This window comes from Urocitellus parryii, chromosome 12, assembly GCF_045843805.1.
Source record: "Urocitellus parryii isolate mUroPar1 chromosome 12, mUroPar1.hap1, whole genome shotgun sequence".
NCBI classification, from domain to species: domain Eukaryota; kingdom Metazoa; phylum Chordata; class Mammalia; order Rodentia; family Sciuridae; genus Urocitellus; species Urocitellus parryii.
In genome coordinates this window covers 103,011,981-103,033,231 of record NC_135542.1, presented here as the reverse complement: position 1 = coordinate 103,033,231, position 21,251 = coordinate 103,011,981, and the positions used below count along the sequence as shown (strand labels likewise).

Here is a 21,251-nt window from a genome sequence, read left to right as displayed (position 1 = left end):
CACCTCACTTTCTCTCTGCTTCTGGGTTGCCAGAAGCTGAGCAACTTTTCCCTTTGTCTATCATTTTCTGCATTACCCCAGGCCCACAGAAATGGAGTCTGCTATCAATGGACTGAAACCTCTGGAATTATGAACCAAAATAAACTTTTCCTCCTCTAAGTTATTCTGGTCAGGTATTTTGGTCATAGTGACTTAAAACTGACTGATATTCCACTGTTAAATCTTTCTAAACTAGAAATGACATTTAATTTAGTGTAAATTTCATCAATTTAACTTGTGTATTGCTTAGTTTGCCCTTATAATATCTAGGGACACTTATTCTAGCATATAAACTTCCAATAAATAGACACTCGAGTGTATGTGAATGTGGCTCAAAATCTGTGCAAATCTTGACCTATCATTAGTGATATGCCCCCTGCATATATGCAGCATTCAACAAACTTGCAAAAGAGAATTAAAGAAAGCACTTTAATCTCATTGCTTAAAAATAATAGGCAATTAAAACATTATATATTACATTACAAATTATAAACTTTTATATATAGCATATGTATATACTATTTAGACCCATAGACCTCTTTTATACAGAAATAAATCAATTTTTATTATATATGTTGCTAATAAATTTAACTTATTTATTGTCCTGTTCTTAAGTTCTTGGCTAATCCCAGGTCCTTCTACTGTCATTCAATGACAAAGGATAGGGAGCGATGGCTATGAACTCTTGGGTCTAACTTAGACAGATTGTGATTAAAGTTTGAGATCCATGGGCCTATAGCAAGTCCCTTTTTTCTACAAGTAAAATATCTTGCTTTGGTAAAGAGGGAAGTATGTGTCCTATCTAAATCCAGTCCCTGCCAGTATTTCCCAGAATCTCTGTTTTACTGCCTTTCTATTTCTACCCACACCAGTATGAGTTTTAATTATAAGACTGTAAGTCACAGGGAGAAACAGCAGCTTCATCCCAGTCGGTTTTCAGCTGTGATGGTCTTGCTGGATGATGTTTTCATGAGTGGCACATTTGTTTAGATATGGTAATTACAAGTAATAAGTTCCCATCCTTTCATAGTCTAAAGATTCTCCAAAAACTTTTACCTATCACTTTGGCATTAGCTTTTAACTTACTGGAATTAATTCAAATATAAAAATTAAATTCAAATTAAAAATAATTTCCCATGAATGTAAGCTATGTCAGTGTGAATTTAAAAAATCATCTGCATGTTCTAAAGAATATACTTGCTGGCTCTTCTCCCTTTTCTCCTCTAAGACAGCCTCCATTGGAAGAAGAGGCCTATGCTGGTAAATGTAGAGGCTCACATAATTCCGGCACCATTGAACGATTACTGACAAAGTCAGTTTCTCCAGACTAGTCACCTAAACTGTCTTATTTGACCTGCATGCCCATTTTCCGTTTCCTGCTTCTGTGATTGCATTCACTTAAGTACCATCTGTTCCTGGGATCTCTTCCTCCTTGATAATTCCCATCTTTCTCCAAGACCCAGCTTACAATCTATCTTCTCTAGGCCCTTGGCTTGTTGGTTATGGCACGCTGTAGTCATGCTGCTTTATGTTCTCTCATCATTCTGTTCAATATAATATTTCATGTTTATTGAACATTTTTGTTGAACACTTGCAGGTTAGGTACCATTATTTTCTCCATTTAAAAGACAAGAAAGTAACCCTATAGGGAAAATAGTACTGGTTTCCACTCAGGAATATGGGTTATTGTTAGTAGTGGCAGTGGGAGAAGTGATGAGTTCTTAGTGTGTTGAGCTTGACCACCCTAGCATTCTAGGGTGTCATGTGCTGCATTTGATGCAAATGGACTCTTATATACCTGAAGGTAAGGTCTGAGATGTGCATACAAGTGAGGGCTAGCCAGTAGGCAGACCTGCTAACTGTGTAGAGTGCTAAGGGGCAGAAGCCTAAGATACAACCTTCCTTATGGGTAGAAATCATGTTTGGACAATATTTTGCATTCCTAAAACTTATCTCTGAGGATGTATACACAGAAGGTAGAGATTCAAACATCTTCTAACTATTCTCCAGGTGTCCATAGCTACTAGTTCTTGCTCAAAAAAAGGTCCCTAGAAATATGGGCTCCCTAGAAATATGGTAGGTCACTTTGTGGGAGCCTAAGGACATGTTTTATTTTTCTCCTCTTGTCTAAGTTTAAATTCATACTCACATAAAAAATATGTTTCAGACTGTGCTCTGAGGGCATCGGGAGGCAGAGCATGCTGAAGTGTCGGATGAAACGAGGGGTCACAGGATTTCGACCACCTCCTGGAGGTGCACATGCTGATACGATTGTTACATCCTACAGAGAGAGAAATTCACTTGGGTCACCCAGCCACAGAAAGAGATGAGATATGCCCTTCCCAATAGCAGACAAAGAACCAGAATTTTCTGAGGACCTGCCATGAGCCAGAATTGCATTAAATTTTTGTACACATTAAATGACTTAATCCTCATGGCCACCTCAGGAGGTCACTGTTCTTATTCTCATTTCATGTATGAAAATAAAACCCAAAGTCCTGGATTGTTAAATAGGTTTTTAAGATCAAACAAGGAATTGGCAGTAGCAGAGCTGCATTTTGAAAAGGTTATTTGGGAAGTCTGCAGACTGGGGAACAGAGTATAAGTATGTGAAGACCAGCAACTGTGCCAGTTTAAATCTCCCAATATCCCTTGGGCTTGTCTTTAGATAATGGCCATGGAGATGAAAAGACATAAGTGATTATAGAAATATGTATAATGAATAGCCTATATGTTAGAGGAAAATTCTAGAATTTGGGCTGTGTCTTCCTTCCTCTTGGGTGAATAACTCTATTATACTATCTTAATAATCTATCTTATAAGGATGCTGGGAGGATTAAATGGGAGCCACTGAGAACAGTGCTTGGTATAATTTGCTTTTGTGGGTAAAATGCAAGTCACTCTAGACATGCCCACTTTCCAGAACAGAAAGGCAGTCAACCTAAGCTGCCTTTCTCCCTCTGAGTCCACACCCCAGGAGACCTGCTGATCTTCCTCCTAGAACCTGCTGGTTGTACACTTCATCATCACATTGAGGACTGACCCTCATCTCTTCTGCTATTAGTACTGTAGTTCCTCTGGTCTTACTTCCTCTCTAGCCCATCCCTTCCCTATATCATTTTTCTCAAGACTCCCTATCATATACAGGACAAATCTATATTCCTCATCATGGGTCCAGAGCCTTCTGGGATGTGACTTCTGTATCTCCTGCTGCTTTGGGGCTACATTTCATACCACTATGATATCCCACATTCCCTGCTTCTGAGATATAAAATGATGCCTTTCTTCGCTCTGACCTGCTCTGACTATAAAACCCAACTCCAAGATCTCCTCTTTTGGGAAGGCTTCTCTCATCCTCAATCCAAACCTCTGTCTCTCCCATGACTTTTGCCCTGAACTGTAAATATCTGCCCATTTTCCAAAGCTGAATTCTCTTGGGGGTGAGGACTGTCTTACTTGCCTATGAATTTCCCGACTCAACCATGGCAAGAACTCAATATAAATTGAATGAATTGCATTACACATTTAAGAAATACCAAGGCCTTGTTATAGGCTGAATTATGTCTTCTAGCCCCAAATAATATGCTGAAATCCTAATTCTCAGTACCTTAGAATGTGACCATATTTAGAGATAGGGTACACAAAGATGATGAAGATAAAATGATGTAATTAGGATGAGCCCTACTCCAAATAATTGGTGTTCTTATAAGAAGAGATTTGAACACAGAGGGAAGTCCATTGTTACCCATAACTCATGTTGGGGTTTAATCCCCATTTTGAGGTATTAAGAGAATGGAAACTTAATACAATTATGGTATTTAGGGTAAGACATTGGGGGATGATGAAGATTCGATAAAATCATCAGGGTGAAACCTTCCCTTTTGAATACTGGTGGCTTTATAAGAACAGGGAGAGAGGCAAGAAGATACACACACATGTTCTCAGTGTCTTGTTATGTGATGCTTTGCACTGCCCAGTACTCTGAAGCAAGAAGCTATCACAGAGGAAACCACTCAATTAGGGACCCAAATCATAAGCCCAAACTAATTATTTTGATTTATAACTTACTATCAGTGTTATAGTGTTATTAGCAACATAAAATGGCCAAACACTGAAAATTATTAAGTACCAAGAAGTGAGACTGCTGCCAATAATGAATATCTGAAAATGTGCAATCAGCTTTGGGATTGAATAATGAGTAGAGGTAGAAAAGTTGGAGAAGTTGAGTAGAAAAACTCAGAGTTCTGTAAATGGAGATTCTTGTGAGGGCTCAAGAAATGAGGAGACAGGGAAATAGTCTCAGATGAAAATGATGATCCTATTGAAAATCTGAGTAAAAGTCATCATTGCAAAAAATTTGGCTGAACTATGTCTATGTCCCAGAGTTTTATGGCAGGCCAAATTTAAGAATGATGAAAAACTGGTGGAGAATATTTTAAGTAATATATAGAAGGACTATTTAAGGCTGTTTTTAGAGCAATTGAAGGGCAAAATGAAACAATGGAAAGATCTGAAAATTTGCAGCTAGATCAGGGAAGGAGTAAAGAAAAAAAATCTGAAAAAATGTGGATGAGAAAACATTTGCTAAGATTAGCAGGGATATCAGTTGTTAAGAGATGAGAAAAAGGCCTAGAAAACATCTCAGAAGTCTATAGGGCTGCCTCTCCCATCATAGGCCCAGAAGCTTTCTAGACTTCATTGAAGTAGGAGCCCCGGGGGTACTATTCATGGACTGCTCAGGGACTCTACAGGATTATGTTCCTTGTTTTCCAGAAAAGCACCTCACAGAGACTGTTGGTTCAAGTAAGCCCAGACACTGCTTAAAACATGGCAGACCTTGGCAGCATTCACGCAGTGCTTATGCACAGAATGAAAGAGTGATGAGGTCATGGCAGCTTCCACCAAGATGTCAAAGAAAGTCAGGGAAGCCAGGCAAAAGTTTGCTGTGAGGGGAGCCACCACAGAGAGTTGCCAGTGGAGCAATGCTTAACGAAGCCATGGGAGTGGAGCCTCAGCTGAGACACCAGGAAGTGAATATCTACGAGCAGTGTGCAATACCAGCTTAGGTAAGCTGTGGCCATCAATTTTCAGCCCAAGAAAGCAACTATGTGGGACAAAACCAGCAAATTGTGTGGCTGGGGCTTCCTGAGGCTTTGCAGCCCCATGGTATACACAGGATGCCAGAATTGAAGCAGTAAGATTTAATGCCAGCCCTGGCTAGGTTTCAGACTTGCTTTGGGCTGATTACTCCTTTCTTTCAGAATGGAAATGTACATTGTGTGCCTATTCCACCTTTGTAGACAACTTTGGTTTTACAGACTCACAGCTGGAAGCAGTTTGTATTGAATCTCAGATGAGAATTTGGGCTTGTGATTAATGCTGGAATGAGTTAAGGTTCTGGGGTTTTTGGGGTGGAATGAATTATTAGAATGATGTATATAAGAAGGACTTGAGATTCAGGGGCCAGACAAGAAATGAAATGGTTTGAATATCATCTTTTTCTACCAAAACTCATGTTGGAAGTTTTCCCCCACTATAAGGAATTAAGAGGGCAGAAATTCAATCTAACTATGATGTTTAGATGTGGGCCTTTTGGGAGGTAATTAGAAGCAGATAATGTCAAAGGGTGGAGCCCACATGATTAAATATTTGTGGCTTTATAAGAAGAGGGGGAAGAGAGATGACACACACACATGTATTCCCTATGTCATGCTAAAGCAATGCCCTGCACTCTCCCAGGACTCTGCCATTAAGAAGGCCATCACTAGATATGGCCCCTTACTTCTGAATCAGAGCCATAAGCCAAAATAAACCTCTTTTCTTTAGAACTTACCCAATCTGTGGTATTGTTATAAGCAACAGAAAGCAAATTAATATACCCATGGAAAGACACAGGGGGAAGTGGCCATCTACTAGTTAAGGATGGAGGTTTCAGAAGAAATTGATCCTGCTGATACCTTGACTTTGGACTTCCAGTCTTCAGAATTATGAGAAAATTATGTGGTTTGTTATGGCAATTATATAAAACTAATGTACCACATATTTCCTTGCCATTTAAATTTGAACACATTAAGTAATGATTTAAAACCTAAAGTAACCTGTATATCTTTCCAAAAGAGTTTGTTTCTGTCATAAAATCCACCAAAATCTTGATACTGGCGAAGTAATTCAATGGGAGGCTGAGAGCCATAGCGATCCAGTCTAGGCATATTTAAGTCGTCAACAAAAATTATAACTTGCTTATTTCCTGGTGCCCCTGGGAAAACAAATTCAATTTAGTAATTAAATTTTTTTTCTTAGAAAGTACAGAACAAAACTACTGTGGTTTGTTCCCACCCAAACTCATGTTGTGGCTTTGTTCCTAATACACTGATAACATGATGTTAAGAGGTAATGAAGCCTTTTTTTTTTTTTATTGGTCGTTCATAACATTACATAGTTCTTAATACATCATATTACACGGTTTGATTCACGTGGATTATGAACTCCCCCTTTTACCCCGTATACAAATTGCTGTATCACATCAGTTTCCCTTCCATTGATTGACATATTGCCTTTCTAGTGTCTGATGTATTCTGATGTCTGTCCTATTCTCTACTATCCCCCCTCCCCTCCCCTCCCCTCCCCTCCCCTTTTCTCTCTCTACCCCTTCTACTGTAAATCATTTCTTCCATTTGTATTATCTTGTCTTACCCCTCCTTCCCTCTTGTATGACATTTTGTATATCCCTGAGGATCGCCTTCCATTTCCATGCAATTTCCCTTCTCACTCCCTTTCCCTCCCACCTCTCATCCCTGTTTAATGTAAATCTTCTTCTCAAGCTCTTCGTCCCTACCCTGTCCTTGTTTACTCCCCTTATATCAAAGGAGTCATTTGGTATTTGTTTTTTAAAGATTGACTAGCTTCACTTAGCATAATCTGCTCTAATGCCATCCATTTCCCTCCAAATTCTATGATTTTGTCATTTTTAATGCAGAATAATACTCCATAGTATATAAATGCCACATTTTTTTTATCCATTCATCTATTGAAGGGCATCTAGGCTGGTTCCACAGTCTTGCTATCGTGAATTGAGCTGCTATGAACATCGATGTAGCAGTGTCCCTGTAGCATGCTCTTGTTAGGGCTTTAGGGAATAGACCAAGAAGGGGAATAGCTGGGTCGAATGGTGGTTCCATTCCCAGCTTTCCGAGAAATCTCCATACTGCTTTCCAAATTGGCTGCACCAATTTGCAGTCCCACCAGCAATGAACAAGAGTGCCCTTTTCCCCACATCCTCTCCAGCACTTATTGTTGTTTGACTTCCTAATGGCTGCCAGTCTTACTGGAGTGAGATGGTATCTTAGGGTAGTTTTGATTTGCATTTCTCTGACTGCTAGCGATGGTGAGCATTTTTTCATGTACGTGAAAGATTTATACAATGAAAATTACAGAACCCTAAAGAAAGACATAGAAGAAGACCTTAGAAGATGGAAAAATATACCCTGCTCATGGATTGTATGTCCTCCTCTGAGAAGTGTCTGTTCAGGTCCTTGGCCCATTTATTGATTGGGTTATTTGTTATCTTATTGTCTAATTTTTTGAGTTCTTTGTATATTCTGGTTATTAGGGCTCTATCTGAAGTGTGTGGAGTAAAGATTTGTTCCCAGGATGTAGGCTCCCTGTTTATCTCTCTTATTGTTTCTTTTGCTGAGAAAAAACTTTTTAGTTTGAGTAAGTCCCATTTGTTGATTCTATTTGTTAACTCTAGCGCTATGGGTGTCCTATTGAGGAATTTGGAGCCCGATCCCACAGCATGTAGGTCGTAGCCAACTTTTTCTTCTATCAGATGCCATGTCTCTGATTTAATATCAAGCTCCTTGATCCATTTTGAGTTAACTTTTGTGCACGGCGAGAGATAGGGATTCAGATTCATTTTGGTGCAAATGGATTTCCAGTTTTCCCAGCACCATTTGTTGAAGATGCTATCCTTCCTCCATTGCATGCTTTTAGCCCCTTTATCAAATATAAGATAGTTGTAGTTTTGTGGATTGGTTACTGTGTCCTCTATTCTGTACCATTGGTCCACCCGCCTGTTTTGGTACCAGTACCATGCTGTTTTTGTTACTATTGCTCTGTAGTATAGTTTGAAGTCTGGTATCGCTATACCGCCTGATTCACACTTCCTGCTTAGTATTGTTTTTGCTATTCTGGGTCTTTTATTATTCCATATGAATTTCATGATTCTTTTATCGATTTCTACAAGATATGCTGTTGGGATTTTGATTGGCATTGCATTGAACTTATATAGGACTTTTGGTAATATCGCCATTTTGATGATGTTAGTTCTGCCTATCCATGAGCAGGGTATATTTTTCCATCTTCTAAGGTCTTCTTCTATGTCTTTCTTTAGGGTTCTGTAATTTTCATTGTATAAATCTTTCACCTCTTTTGTTAGGTTGATTCCCAAGTATTTTATTTTTTTGGGGGATATTGTGAATGGAGTAGTTGTCCTCATTTCCGTTTCAGAGGATTTGTCGCTCATATACAGGAATGCCTTTGATTTATGCGTGTTGATCTTATATCCTGCCACTTTGCTGAATTCATTTATTAGCTCTAATAGCTTCATTGTGGACCCTTTTGGGTCTGCTAGGTATAGAATCATATCATCTGCAAATAGTGATAATTTAAGTTCTTCTTTTCCTATTTTTATGCCTTTAATTTCTTTTGTCTGCCTAATTGCTCTGGCCAGTGTTTCGAGGACTATGTTGAACAGAAGTGGCGAGAGAGGGCATCCCTGTCTTGTACCAGATCTTAGAGGGAATGCTTTCAATTTTTCTCCATTCAGAATGATGCTGGCCTGTGGCTTATCATAGATTGCTTTTACAATGTTGAGGTATGATCCAGTTATCCCTAATTTTTCTAGAGTTTTGAACATAAAGGGATGCTGTACTTTGTCGAATGCTTTTTCTGCATCTATCGAGATGATCATATGGTTCTTGTTTTTAAGTCTATTGATGTGGTGAATAACATTTATTGATTTCCGTATATTGAACCAACCTTGCATACCAGGGATGAATCTTACTTGATCATGGTGTATAATTTTTTTGATATGTATTTGAATCCGATTCGCCAGAATTTTATTGAGGATTTTTGCATCAAGGTTCATTAGAGATATTGGTCTGTAGTTTTCTTTCTTTGAAGTGTCTTTGTCTGGTTTCGGAATCAGGGTGATGTTGGCCTCGTAGAATGAATTTGGAAGTTCTCCCTCTTTTTCTATTTCCTGAAATAGCTTGAAAAGTATTGGTGTTAGTTCCTCTTTAAAGGTTTTGTAAAACTCTGCTGTATACCCATCCGGTCCTGGGCTTTTCTTAGTTGGTAGTCTTTTGATGGTTTCTTCTATTTCCTCTATTGTTATTGGTCTGTTTAGGTTGTCTATATCCTCCTGGCTCAATCTGGGCAGATCATAAGACTCAAGGAATTTATCTATGCCTTCACTATCTTCTATTTTATTGGAGTATAAGGATTCAAAGTACTTTCTTATTATCTTCTGTATTTCTGAAGTGTCTGTTGTGATATTGCCTTTTTCATCCCGTATGCTGGTAATTTGGGTTCTCTCTCTTCTTCTCTTCGTTAGCATGGCTAAGGGTCTGTCAATTTTATTTATTTTTTCAAAGAACCAGCTTTTAGTTTTGTCAATTTTTTCAATTGTTTCTTTTGTTTCAATTTCATTAATTTCAGCTCTGATTTTAATTATTTCTTGCCTTCTACTTCTTTTGCTGTTGTTTTGCTCTTCTTTTTCTAGGATTTTGAGATGAAGTATGAGATCATTTATTTGTTGGTTTTTTCTTTTTTTGAGGAATGAACTCCAAGCAATGAATTTTCCTCTTAGAACTGCTTTCAATGTGTCCCATAGATTCCGATATGTTGTGTCTGTGTTTTCATTTAACTCTAGGAATTTTTTAATTTCCTCCTTGATGTCTTCTAAAACCCATTGATCACTCAGCAACCTATTGTTCATTCTCCAGGTGATGCTTGATTTTTCCTTTCTTCTTTTATCATTGATTTTCAGTTTCATTCCATTATGATCAGACAAGATGCATGGTATTATCTCTACCTCTTTGTATTGTCTAAGAGTTGCCCTGTGACATAGTATATGGTCTATTTTTGAGAAGGTTCCATGTGCTGCTGAGAAAAAAGTGTAGCAACTTGATGTTGGGTGGTATAGTCTATATAAGTCAATTAAGTCTAGGTTGTTAATTGTGTTATTGAGTTCTATAGTTTCCTTATTTAACTTTTGTTTGGAAGATCTGTCCAGTGGTGAGAGAGGTGTGTTGAAGTCTCCCATGATTATTGTATGGTGGTCTATTAGACTCTTGAACTTGAGAAGAGTTTGCTTGATAAACACGGCTGCACCATTATTTGGGGCATATATATTTATGATTGTTATGTCTTGTTGGTGTATGGTTCCCTTGAGCAGTATGAAGTGTCCTTCTTTATCCCTTTTGATTAGCTTTGGCTTGAAATCTATTTTATTAGATATGAGTATGGACACTCCTGCTTGTTTCCGTGGTCCATATGAGTGATATGATTTTTCCCAACCTTTCACCTTCAGTCTATGTACATCTTTTCCTATCAAATGCGTCTCCTGTAGACAGCATATTGTTGGGTCTTGTTTTGTGATCCATTCTACTAGCCTGTGTCTCTTAATTGGTGAGTTTAAGCCATTAACATTTAGGGTTATTATTGAGATATGGTTTGTTCTTCTATCCATATTTGTTTATTGATGTTACTATACCTGATTTGTTATCCTCTTTGACTACTTTCCCCCCTTTACTGTCCTACCTCCCATTGTTGGTTATCAATGTTATTTTCCATTTCCTCTTCCTGTAATGTTTTGCCAAGGATTTTTTGAAGAGATGGTTTTCTAGCTGTGAATTCTTTTAACTTTTGTTTATCGTGGAAGGTTTTCATTTCATCTTCTAATCTGAAGCTTAATTTCGCCGGATACACAATTCTTGGTTGGAATCCATTTTCTTTAAGCGTTTGAAATATGTTATTCCAGGATCTTCTAGCTTTTAGAGTCTGTGTTGAGAGATCAGCTGTTATCCTGATTGGTTTACCCCTAAATGTAATCTGCTTCCTTTCCCTTGTAGCTTTTAAAATTCTCTCCTTATTCTGTATGTTGGACATCTTCATTATAATGTGTCTAGGTGGGGATCTCTTATGATTTTGCACATTCGGCATCCAGTAGGCTTCTAGGATTTGGGATTCTGTCTCATTCTTCAAGTCTGGGAAGTTTTCTTGTATTATTTCACTGAATAGATTGCTTAATCCTTTGGTTTGGAGCTCTGTGCCTTCCTGTATCCCAATGACTCTTAAGTTTGGTCTTTTGATATTATCCCATAGTTCTTGAATGTTCTGCTCATGGTTTCTTAGTAGACTTGCTGAGCTATCTATGTTCTTTTCAAGTTGAAATATTCTGTCTTCATTGTCTGATGTTCTATCTTCTAAGTGATCAACTCTGCTGGTAGTATTATCAATTGAGTTTTTAAGTTGGTTTATTGATTCCTGCATCTCTAGTATTTCTATTTGTTTGTTTTTTATTACCTCTATCTCCCTGTGAAATTGATCTTTTATTTCCTGGATTTGTTTGTCAATATGATCTTTCATTGTCTGATTTTGCTGTCTCATGTCTTCCTTGAGACTCCAGATCATCTGAAGCATGTATGTCCTGAGCTCTCTATCTGACATTCCATCTGTTGCAGCTATTACCTCTTCTAAAGTTGAGTTGACCTGCATTGCCTGTGGTCCTTTCTTTCCTTGTCGTTTCATACTGCTGGCGTTTCTTTCTGCTTGGTGAAATTGTTGTGTCTTTGATATTTTCCCCCTCTATTTAATTATATTGCTCTTGTATAGTTGAAAAGTCACCCTTTCAGGGCAGGTAGTGGCTGTGATCCTCCTCCAATTAGTGTGATACTGGGGAGGAGAGATATTAGAAGGGGAGGGAAGAAGTCACTAAAGAGAATGAGTGTAGGCAGGTAGAATTCAAGGAAGGTGGAATAGGAAAATTGAAAGAAGTGAGAAGACAAAAGAAAAAAAAAGTGAAAAGAAAGAAAGAAGAAACGAAAAAAAATAAAAATTTAAAACCAACAAAAAAAAAAGAAAAAAAGAAAAAATTTTATAATGATAGTAAAAAAATGGAAATTAAAGTTTAAAAAATAATAGTAATACTAATAAAATAAAAAGAATTTTAAAAAAATTGAAACCATTAATAGAAACCTTAAAGAACAACAACTACATCAACAACAAAAAGTGAAAATAAAATAAAAAAAAATACTAATAATAATCATTAAAAAAATAATAATAATAATAAATGCAGTCATATAGCTCGATTAACTTCTCATCCAGTTGGTGGAGCTATGCCCACTGGGCCAGGCTTTTCTTCTTGATAGGTGGGAACCGATCACTGTGCCTCAGCTCTTCTTCCCAGACTGTGTGGGTCTCTAATCCTGAGTGCCTAGGGCCTTCTCTTGTGGTTCCTCAAGCCAGACCCCGCTCACCTGTGACACTCACCACAATACTGACTACACGCCAGGTCTGCTGCTCCTGGGAGCCCTGTTTTCATGGGTGCCTGGGCACACCCTTTCTGTTTGCCTCCCTCAGACCCTAAGTTTGTAGGGCTTGGGGCTGAGGGCCCCCAGCGAATTTATTTGCCCTCAGGTAGCAGCAACTCCCCTGATAGCTGGTGCAAGGGACCTGTTGTCAGCACTGGTGATAGCAATAGCTGGGAGTCCTGCACCGCTAGTCCTGCGTCACTCCTGATTCCCTGGGTCTGGCTGTGGTGCTCAGTTGGCTTTTACCTCTTTGAGTTCAGGCGGGCCGACTAGTTATTTCAGTGGGATCATTAGTGTTGAGTCCATGAAGCAGGCGAACCTGAGCTAGAATGCAGCCAATTCGGGCTCGGTGTGTTCTGAGAAGGCTAGACCGTTCGCCCGGGGTCCACTTCAGCTCAACCGTGCCTAGTGGTCCTGAGCGAACAGTATTTTGACAGTTTCCTTCTCCCTATGCCCGTGCAGCTGAAGGGGTTAGAGACATGATCTCTCCGCGTCCTGAAGGGGTTAGAGACTTGATCTCTCCGCGTCCGCAGCCATGTTGGATCATTTAGAATTTAAATTGTCACTCATCTTATCAGCTGTTCCATTTTACTCAGTTAAGAGTCTGTTCTAAGGTGCTCCGCGGAAAGCGGTGGCGGCAGCGGCGGTGGCTGCAGCGGCGGCGGCGGTGGCGGCAAAGCTGTGGCCTTCGGGACCCCCGTGGAGGGGGTGCGGGCTGGGGGAGGGGAGGCAGCGCCTCGGGGCCCGCGCGGGCTGGGTACTGGGCACGCGAGAAAGCGGGTGGGATGGGGGAAAGAGATTGAGATCTAGATTTAGGGAGTGAGCGTGGGAGGAGAGATGGCGGGGGAGAAGCGAAGCGGAGAGGCGGAGAGGGGAGTGAGAAGGGGCCCAGGGAGCCTGGCAGCTCGGGGGCTGCAGCCTTACTGCTCGTGCTGAAGTCGTGGCGGATTCACTCCATCTAGGCCCTTTTCTTGACACGGTGCTGAATCCTTGTCGACAGATGTCCTTTGATGATCTTTACTTCTTCTTTTAAGAAGCAGCAACATACGCTGCGGCGGCGGTGGCGCGGAGCACAGAGCGGCTCACTCATTCCCCGCCGCCATCTTCCTTCGGTAATGAAGCCTTTAAGAGGCATCTGAGAGTGCCTGCAAGCTAGGCGAACCTGCAACCCTCGGGTGGGCGGGTCAGGCCCAGCAACCAGCCAAGTGACAGAGCAGCTACACGCGCCTGCGGGGAACACGGACCAGACGCACTAGGACAGGTCCGGCGGACGGCTGAGGGCCAGGCCCGTCCCCTCCCCCAGTGTCTCCAAGGTAGGCGGGACTGTGAACACCAGCAGAGCAGGCCCAAAGCCTGCTGAGGGGCGGAACAGGCCCCTCCCCCAGTGCCTGCAAGCTAGGTGAACCTGCAACCCATCGGGAGGTTAGGCCCAGCAACCTACGGAGTGACACAGGTGCCCCTGGCGCCTGCTGGGTAGGCGGACCTTTGACCGACCAGCAGAGCAGACCTAGGGCCTGCCAGCATGGTAGACGGATCACACTAATTGGAGGAGGATCACAGCCACTACCTGCCCTGAAAGGGTGATTTTTCAACTATACAAGAGCAATATAAATAAATAGAGGGAAAATATCAAAGACACAACAATTTCACCAAGCAGAAAGAAACGCCAGCAGTATGAAACGACAAGGAAAGAAAGGACCACAGGCAATGCAGGTCAACTCAACTTTAGAAGAGGTAATAGCTGCAACAGATGGAATGTCAGATAGAGAGCTCAGGACATACATGCTTCAGATGATCTGGAGTCTCAAGGAAGACATGAGACAGCAAAATCAGACAATGAAAGATCATATTGACAAACAAATCCAGGAGGTAAAAGATCAATTTCACAGGGAGATAGAGGTAATAAAAAACAAACAAATAGAAATATTAGAAATGCAGGAAACAATAAACCAACTTAAAAACTCAATTGAGAATACTACCAGCAGAGTGGATCACTTATAAGATAGAACATCAGACAATGAAGACAGAGTATTTCAACTTGAAAAGAACATAGATAGCTCAGCAAGTCTACTAAGAAACCATGAGCAGCACATTCAAGAGCTATGGGATAATATCAAAAGACCAAACTTAAGAGTCATTGGGATACAGGAAGGCACAGAGCTCCAAACCAAAGGATTAAGCAATCTATTCAGTGAAATAATACAAGAAAACTTCCCAGACTTGAAGAATGAGACAGAATCCCAAATCCTAGAAGCCTACAGGACGCCGAATGTGCAAAATCATAAGAGATCCCCACCTAGACACATTATAATGAAGATGTCCAACATACAGAATAAGGAGAGAATTTTAAAAGCTACAAGGGAAAGGAAGCAGATTACATTTAGGGGTAAACCAATCAGGATAACAGCTGATCTCTCAACACAGACTCTAAAAGCTAGAAGATCCTGGAATAACATATTTCAAACGCTAAAAGAAAATGGGTTCCAACCAAGAATCGTGTATCCCGCGAAATTAAGCTTCAGGATGGAAGATGAAATTAAAACATTCCACGACAATCAAAAGTTAAAAGAATTTGCAGCTAGAAAACCATCTCTTCAAAAAATCCTTGGCAAAACACTACAGGAAGAGGAAATGGAAAACAACAATGAAAACCAACAGTGGGAGGTAGGACAGTAAAGGGGGGAAAATAATCAAAGAGGAAAACAAATCAGGTTTAATAGCATTAATAAACAAACTATGGCTGGAAGAACAAACCATATCTCAATAATAACCCTAAATGTTAATGGCTTAAACTCACCAATTAAGAGACACAGACTAGTTGAGTGGATCACAAAACAAGACCCAACAATATGCTGCCTGCAGGAGACGCATTTGATAGGAAAAGATATACATAGACTGAAGGTGAAAGATTGGGAAAAATCATATCACTCATATGGACTGCGGAAACAAGCAGGAGTGTCCATACTCATATCAAATAAAATAGATTTCAAGCCAAAGTTAATCAAAAGGGATAAAGAGGGACACTACATACTGCTCAAGGGAACCATACACCAACAAGACATAACAATCATAAATATATATGCCCCAAACAACGGGGCTGCTATGTTCATCAAGCAAACTCTTCTCAAGTTCAAGAATCTAATAGACCACCATACAATAATCATGGGAGACTTTAACACACCTCTCTCACCACTGGACAGATCTTCCAAACAAAAGCTGAATAAGGAAACTATAGAACTCAATAATACAATTAACAACCTAGACTTAATTGACACATATAGAATATGCCACCCAACATCAAGCAGCTACACATTTTTCTCAGCAGCACATGGATCCTTCTCAAAAATAGATCATATATTATGTCACAGGGAAACTCTTAGTCAATATAAAGGAGTAGAGATAATACCATGCATCTTATCTGATCACAATGGAATGAAACTGAAAATCAACGAAAAAAGAAGGAAGGAAAAATCATGCATCACTTGGAGAATGAACAATAGGTTACTGAATGATCAATGGGTTTCAGAAGACATCAAGGAGGAAATTAAAAAAATTCTTAGAGTTAAATGAAAACACAGACACAACATATCAGAATCTATGGGACACATTGAAAGCAGTTCTAAGAGGAAAATTCATTGCTTGGAGTGCATTCCTTAAAAAAAGAAAAAACCAACAAATAAATGATCTCATACTTCATCTCAAAATCCTAGAAAAAGAAGAGCAAAACAACAGCAAAAGAAGTAGAAGGCAAGAAATAATTAAAATCAGAGCTGAAATTAATGAAATCGAAACAAAAGAAACAATTGAAAAAATTGACAAAACTAAAAGTTGGTTCTTTGAAAAAATAAATAAAATTGACAGACCCTTAGCCATGCTAACGAAGAGAAGAAGAGAGAGAACTCAAATTACCAGCATACGGGATGAAAGAGGCAATATCACAACAGACACTTCAGAAATACAGAAGATAATCAGAAATTATTTTGAATCCTTATACTCCAATAAAATAGAAGATAGTGAAGACATCGATAAATTTCTTAAGTCATATAATCTGCCCAGATTGAGTCAGGAGGATATAGACAACCTAAACAGACCAATATCAATTGAGGAAATAGAAGAAGCCATCAAAAGATTACCATCTAAGAAAAGCCCAGGACCGGATGGGTATACAGCAGAGTTTTACAAAACCTTTAAAGAGGAACTAATACCAATACTTTTCAAGCTATTTCAGGAAATAGAAAAAGAGGGAGAACTACCAAATTCATTCTACGAGGCTAACATCACCCTGATTCCGAAACCAGACAAAGACACTTCAAAGAAAGAAAACTACAGACCAATATCTCTAATGAACCTAGATGCAAAAATCCTCAATAAAATTCTGGCGAATCGGATACAAAAACATATCAAAAAAATTGTGCACCATGATCAAGTAGGATTCATCCCTGGTATGCAAGGTTGGTTCAATATACGGAAATCAATAAATGTTATTCACCACATCAATAGACTTAAAAATAATAACCATATGATCATCTCGATAGATGCGGAAAAAGCATTCGGCAAAGTACAGCATCCCTTTATGTTCAAAACTCTTGAAAAACTAGGGATAACAGGAACATACCTCAACATTGTAAAAGCAATTTATGCTAAGCCTCAGGCTAGCATCATTCTGAATGGAGAAAAATTGAAGGCATTCCCTCTAAGACCTGGAACAAGACAGGGATGCCCTCTTTCACCACTTCTGTTCAACATAGTTCTCGAAACACTGGCCAGAGCAATTAGACAGATGAAAGAAATTAAAGGCATAAAAATAGGAAAAGAAGAACTTAAATTATCACTATTTGCAGATGACATGATTCTATACCTAGCAGACCCAAAAGGGTCTACAAAGAAACTATTAGAGATAATAAATGAATTCAGCAAAGTGGCAGGTTATAAAATCAACACGCATAAATCAAAGGCATTCCTGTATATCAGCAACAAATCCTCTGAAATGGAAACGAGGACAACCACGCCGTTCACAATATCCTCAAAAAGAATAAAATACTTGGGAATCAACCTAACAAAAGAGGTGAAAGACTTATACAATGAAAACTACAGAACCCTAAAAAGAGAAATTGAAGAAGACCTTAGAAGATGGAAAAACATACCCTGTTCATGGATAGGCAGAACTAACATCATCAAAATGGCGATATTACCAAAAGTTCTCTATAGGTTTAATGCAATGCCAATCAAAATCCCAACGGCATTTCTTGTAGAAATGGAGAAAGCAATCATGAAATTCATATGGAAGAATAAAAGACCCAGAATAGCAAAAACAATACTAAGCAGGAAGTGTGAATCAGGTGGTATAGCGATTCCAGATCTCAAACTATACTACAGAGCAATAGTAACAAAAACAGCATGGTACTGGTACCAAAACAGGCGGGTGGACCAATGAATGGTACAGAATAGAGGACACAGAAACCAACCCACAAAACTACAACTTTCTTATATTTGATAAAGGGGCTAAAAGCATGCAATGGAGGAAGGATAGCATCTTCAACAAATGGTGCTGGGAAAAGTGGAAATCCATATGCAACAAAATGAATCTGAATCCCTTTCTCTCGCCAAGCACAAAAGTTAACTCAAAATGGATCAAGGAGCTTGATATCAAATCAGAGACACGGCATCTGATAGAAGAAAAAGTTGGCTACGACCTACATGCTGTGGGGTTGGGCTCCAAATTCCTCAATAGGACACCCATAGCACAAGCGTTAACATCTAGAATCAACAAATGGGACTTACTTAAACTAAAAAGTTTTTTCTCAGCAAAAGAAACAATAAGAGAGGTAAATAGGGAGCCTACATCCTGGGAACAAATCTTTACTCCACACACTTCAGATAGAGCCCTAATATCCAGAATATATAAAGAACTCAGAAAATTAGACAATAAGATAACAAATAACCCAATCAACAAATGGGCCAAGGACTTGAATAGACACTTCTCAGAGGAGGACATGCAATCAATCAACAAGTACATGAAAACATGCTCACCATCTCTAGCAGTCAGAGAAATGCAAATCAAAACTACCCTAAGATACTATCTCACTCCAGTAAGATTGGCAGCCATTATGAAGTCGAACAACAATAAGTGCTGGCGAGGTTGTGGGGAAAAGGGTACACTTGTACATTGTTGGTGGAACTGCAAATTGGTACAGCCAATTTGGAAAGCGGTATGGAGATTTCTTGGAAAGCTGGGAATGGAACTACCATTTGACCCAGCCATTCCCCTTCTCGGTCTATTCCCTAAAGACCTAAAAAGAGCATGCTACAGGGACACTGCTACATCGATGTTCATAGCAGCACAATTCACAATAGCAAGACTGTGGAATCAACCTAGATGCCCTTCAATAGACGAATGGATAAAAAAAAATGTGGCATTTATACACAATGGAGTATTACTCTGCAGTAAAAAATGACAAAATCATAGAATTTGGTGTGAAATGGATGGCATTAGAGCAGATTATGCTAAGCGAAGCTAGCCAAGCCCTAAAAAACAAATGCCAAATGTCTCCTTTGATATAAGGAGAGTAACTAAGAACAGACTAGGGAAGAAGAGCACGAGAAGAAGACCAACATTAAACAAGGATGAGAGGTGGGAGGGAAAGGGAGAGAGAAGGGAAATTGCATGGAAATGGAAGGAGACCCTCAGGGTTATACAAAATTACATACAAGAGGAAGTGAGGGGAAAGGGAAAAACAGTACTAGGGGGAGGAATGAATTACAGTAGTGGGGGTAGAGAGAGAAGAGGGGAGGGGAGGGGAGGGGAGGGGGGATAGTAGAGGATAGGAAAGGCAGCAGAATACAACAGACATGAGTTTATCAATATGTAAAGCAATGAAGTGTAACTGATGTGATTCTGCAAGCTGTATACGGGGTAAAATGGGAGCTCATAACCCGCTTGAATCAAAATGTGAAATATGATATATCAAGAACTATGTAATGTTTTGAACAACCAACATTAAAAAAATAAATTTAAAAAAAAGAGGCATCTGAGATCATGAAGGATCTTCCCTCAGGAATGGATTAATGTTTTTATTATATAAATGGGTTTATATTATAGGAGGTTGGCCCTCTTTTCTATCTTCTGCATGTGGTTGATTGCTCTTTTGCTTTCTGCCAAGAATTGACCTGTATGAGGCCCTCACCAGAAGCTGAGCAGCTGCCAGCACCACGCTCCTGAACTTCCAAGACTTGGAGCTAAAAAACCTTTCTCTTTATAAATTTGTCAGTCTCAGATATTCTGTTATGATAATGGACTAAAAAAAAGAAAGAAAGCATAGGTATGGCTTTGCACTCAATGAGAGTCATACTGACTTGCGAGTCATACTAGTTTAATTCTTTTCTCAAGAGTGAGGAGAGACCTAGCAGAGTCCCACTCCAAGGAGACATATCTCCTTCTGTCCCCATACAGGCCCCTTCAGCGAGACGTAGATCTGGCTCTGAGGCCCACATTGTTATGTCAGGTTGTTCCTCACCCTTACTCTCAGAGCCCATAATACTGGTAGCTCTCCAGTGAGGTCTGGACCATTCTCAAGTCTCAGCACACCAGTGCCCTCACTAATTATGGGGCCAGGGCATGGGTGTGGAAAGCTAAAGGTTCTCTTTCAAAAATGCCATCTCATCACCCTCACATGGAAAACAGTTCAAAATTCAAAAGCATTCCCATTGCATCAAAGGGAAATCACATCGAAATCTAGGATTGTGGATATACACAATGCCACATTTAAAGAAAACCAATAAATATACTATCAGAAAAAATAATTAGTGATAGCAGAGAAAAAGTAGCAACTGAAGAATAGGAGGTGACTTCACCTATTCAGTACCTTGTGCTTAAGGCTAAAGGACAAATAGCCATTTCTCTTTGGTTGGTATTAATGTTGGATGGTAATTCCAAGGTAACTGAGAATAACTCAGAATTTTACTCTATCCTCTGGTTCCTGAAAGCTGAGAAGCATGAAGCAGGATTTGGAAAGGATGTAAGGGAATCATTTTTAAAAATCTGGATCCCTCATCAGAAAATAGACCAATGTCCTGTGTCTAACTGAGCAGGTAAAAGAAAGCTGTGAGGCAGTAAACAACTCCAGTGTTTGGCATAACAGAGCCTATTAGATGCTGTACACTGTACAAAGCAGCTGGACCTGAGTTCTGACTGGTAACCCACCCAGAAGGGCTGTAGGTTGGGCAGGTGAACTCTAGCAGCAAGAGGCTGGAGGATGAAACTGAGTGAAGGTTGAGACCCTGATTCCCAACCTCAGGGAACCTTCCAAAGGGGAGGCTTAATGCCTAAAATGAGGACAGACCTTATAGGAGTCCCTCACAAGAGCCTACTCCTGAAAGTGCCTCTTAGACAGGTTGGGCAGTCATTCAGCACCAGCCAGAGAAGCAGGGATCATCCACATGCCCACAGGCCTATTTAACTATCAGTCAGGGAGAAGACACTTGTCCTTTCTTCTTTTCCCATCCCAACATATCAGTTTTTTCTATGTGGAATGGGCGTGGGATAGAAGTAAAGAGTATCCCATTTCTCCCTCTATCTTCAGTACCTGGAGCCACAACGCTGGCTTATGACAGAAGATA

At 39.7% G+C, this 21,251-nt stretch overlaps 1 protein-coding gene across 1 annotated transcript in view; it reads right to left on the bottom strand.

Annotated features, from left to right (window-relative positions):
• Nucleotides 1–21,251, bottom strand: part of Dnah6 (dynein axonemal heavy chain 6) — a 275,338-nt gene that overhangs the window by 111,663 nt on the left and 142,424 nt on the right. The window contains exons 39-40 of the mRNA XM_026413801.2: nt 6,138–6,295; nt 2,189–2,320 (exon numbers count right to left, since the gene is read on the bottom strand). Of these exons, the coding sequence (XP_026269586.2) occupies nt 2,189–2,320; nt 6,138–6,295 (290 nt within the window). The remainder of the gene's footprint in view (nt 1–2,188; nt 2,321–6,137; nt 6,296–21,251) is intronic.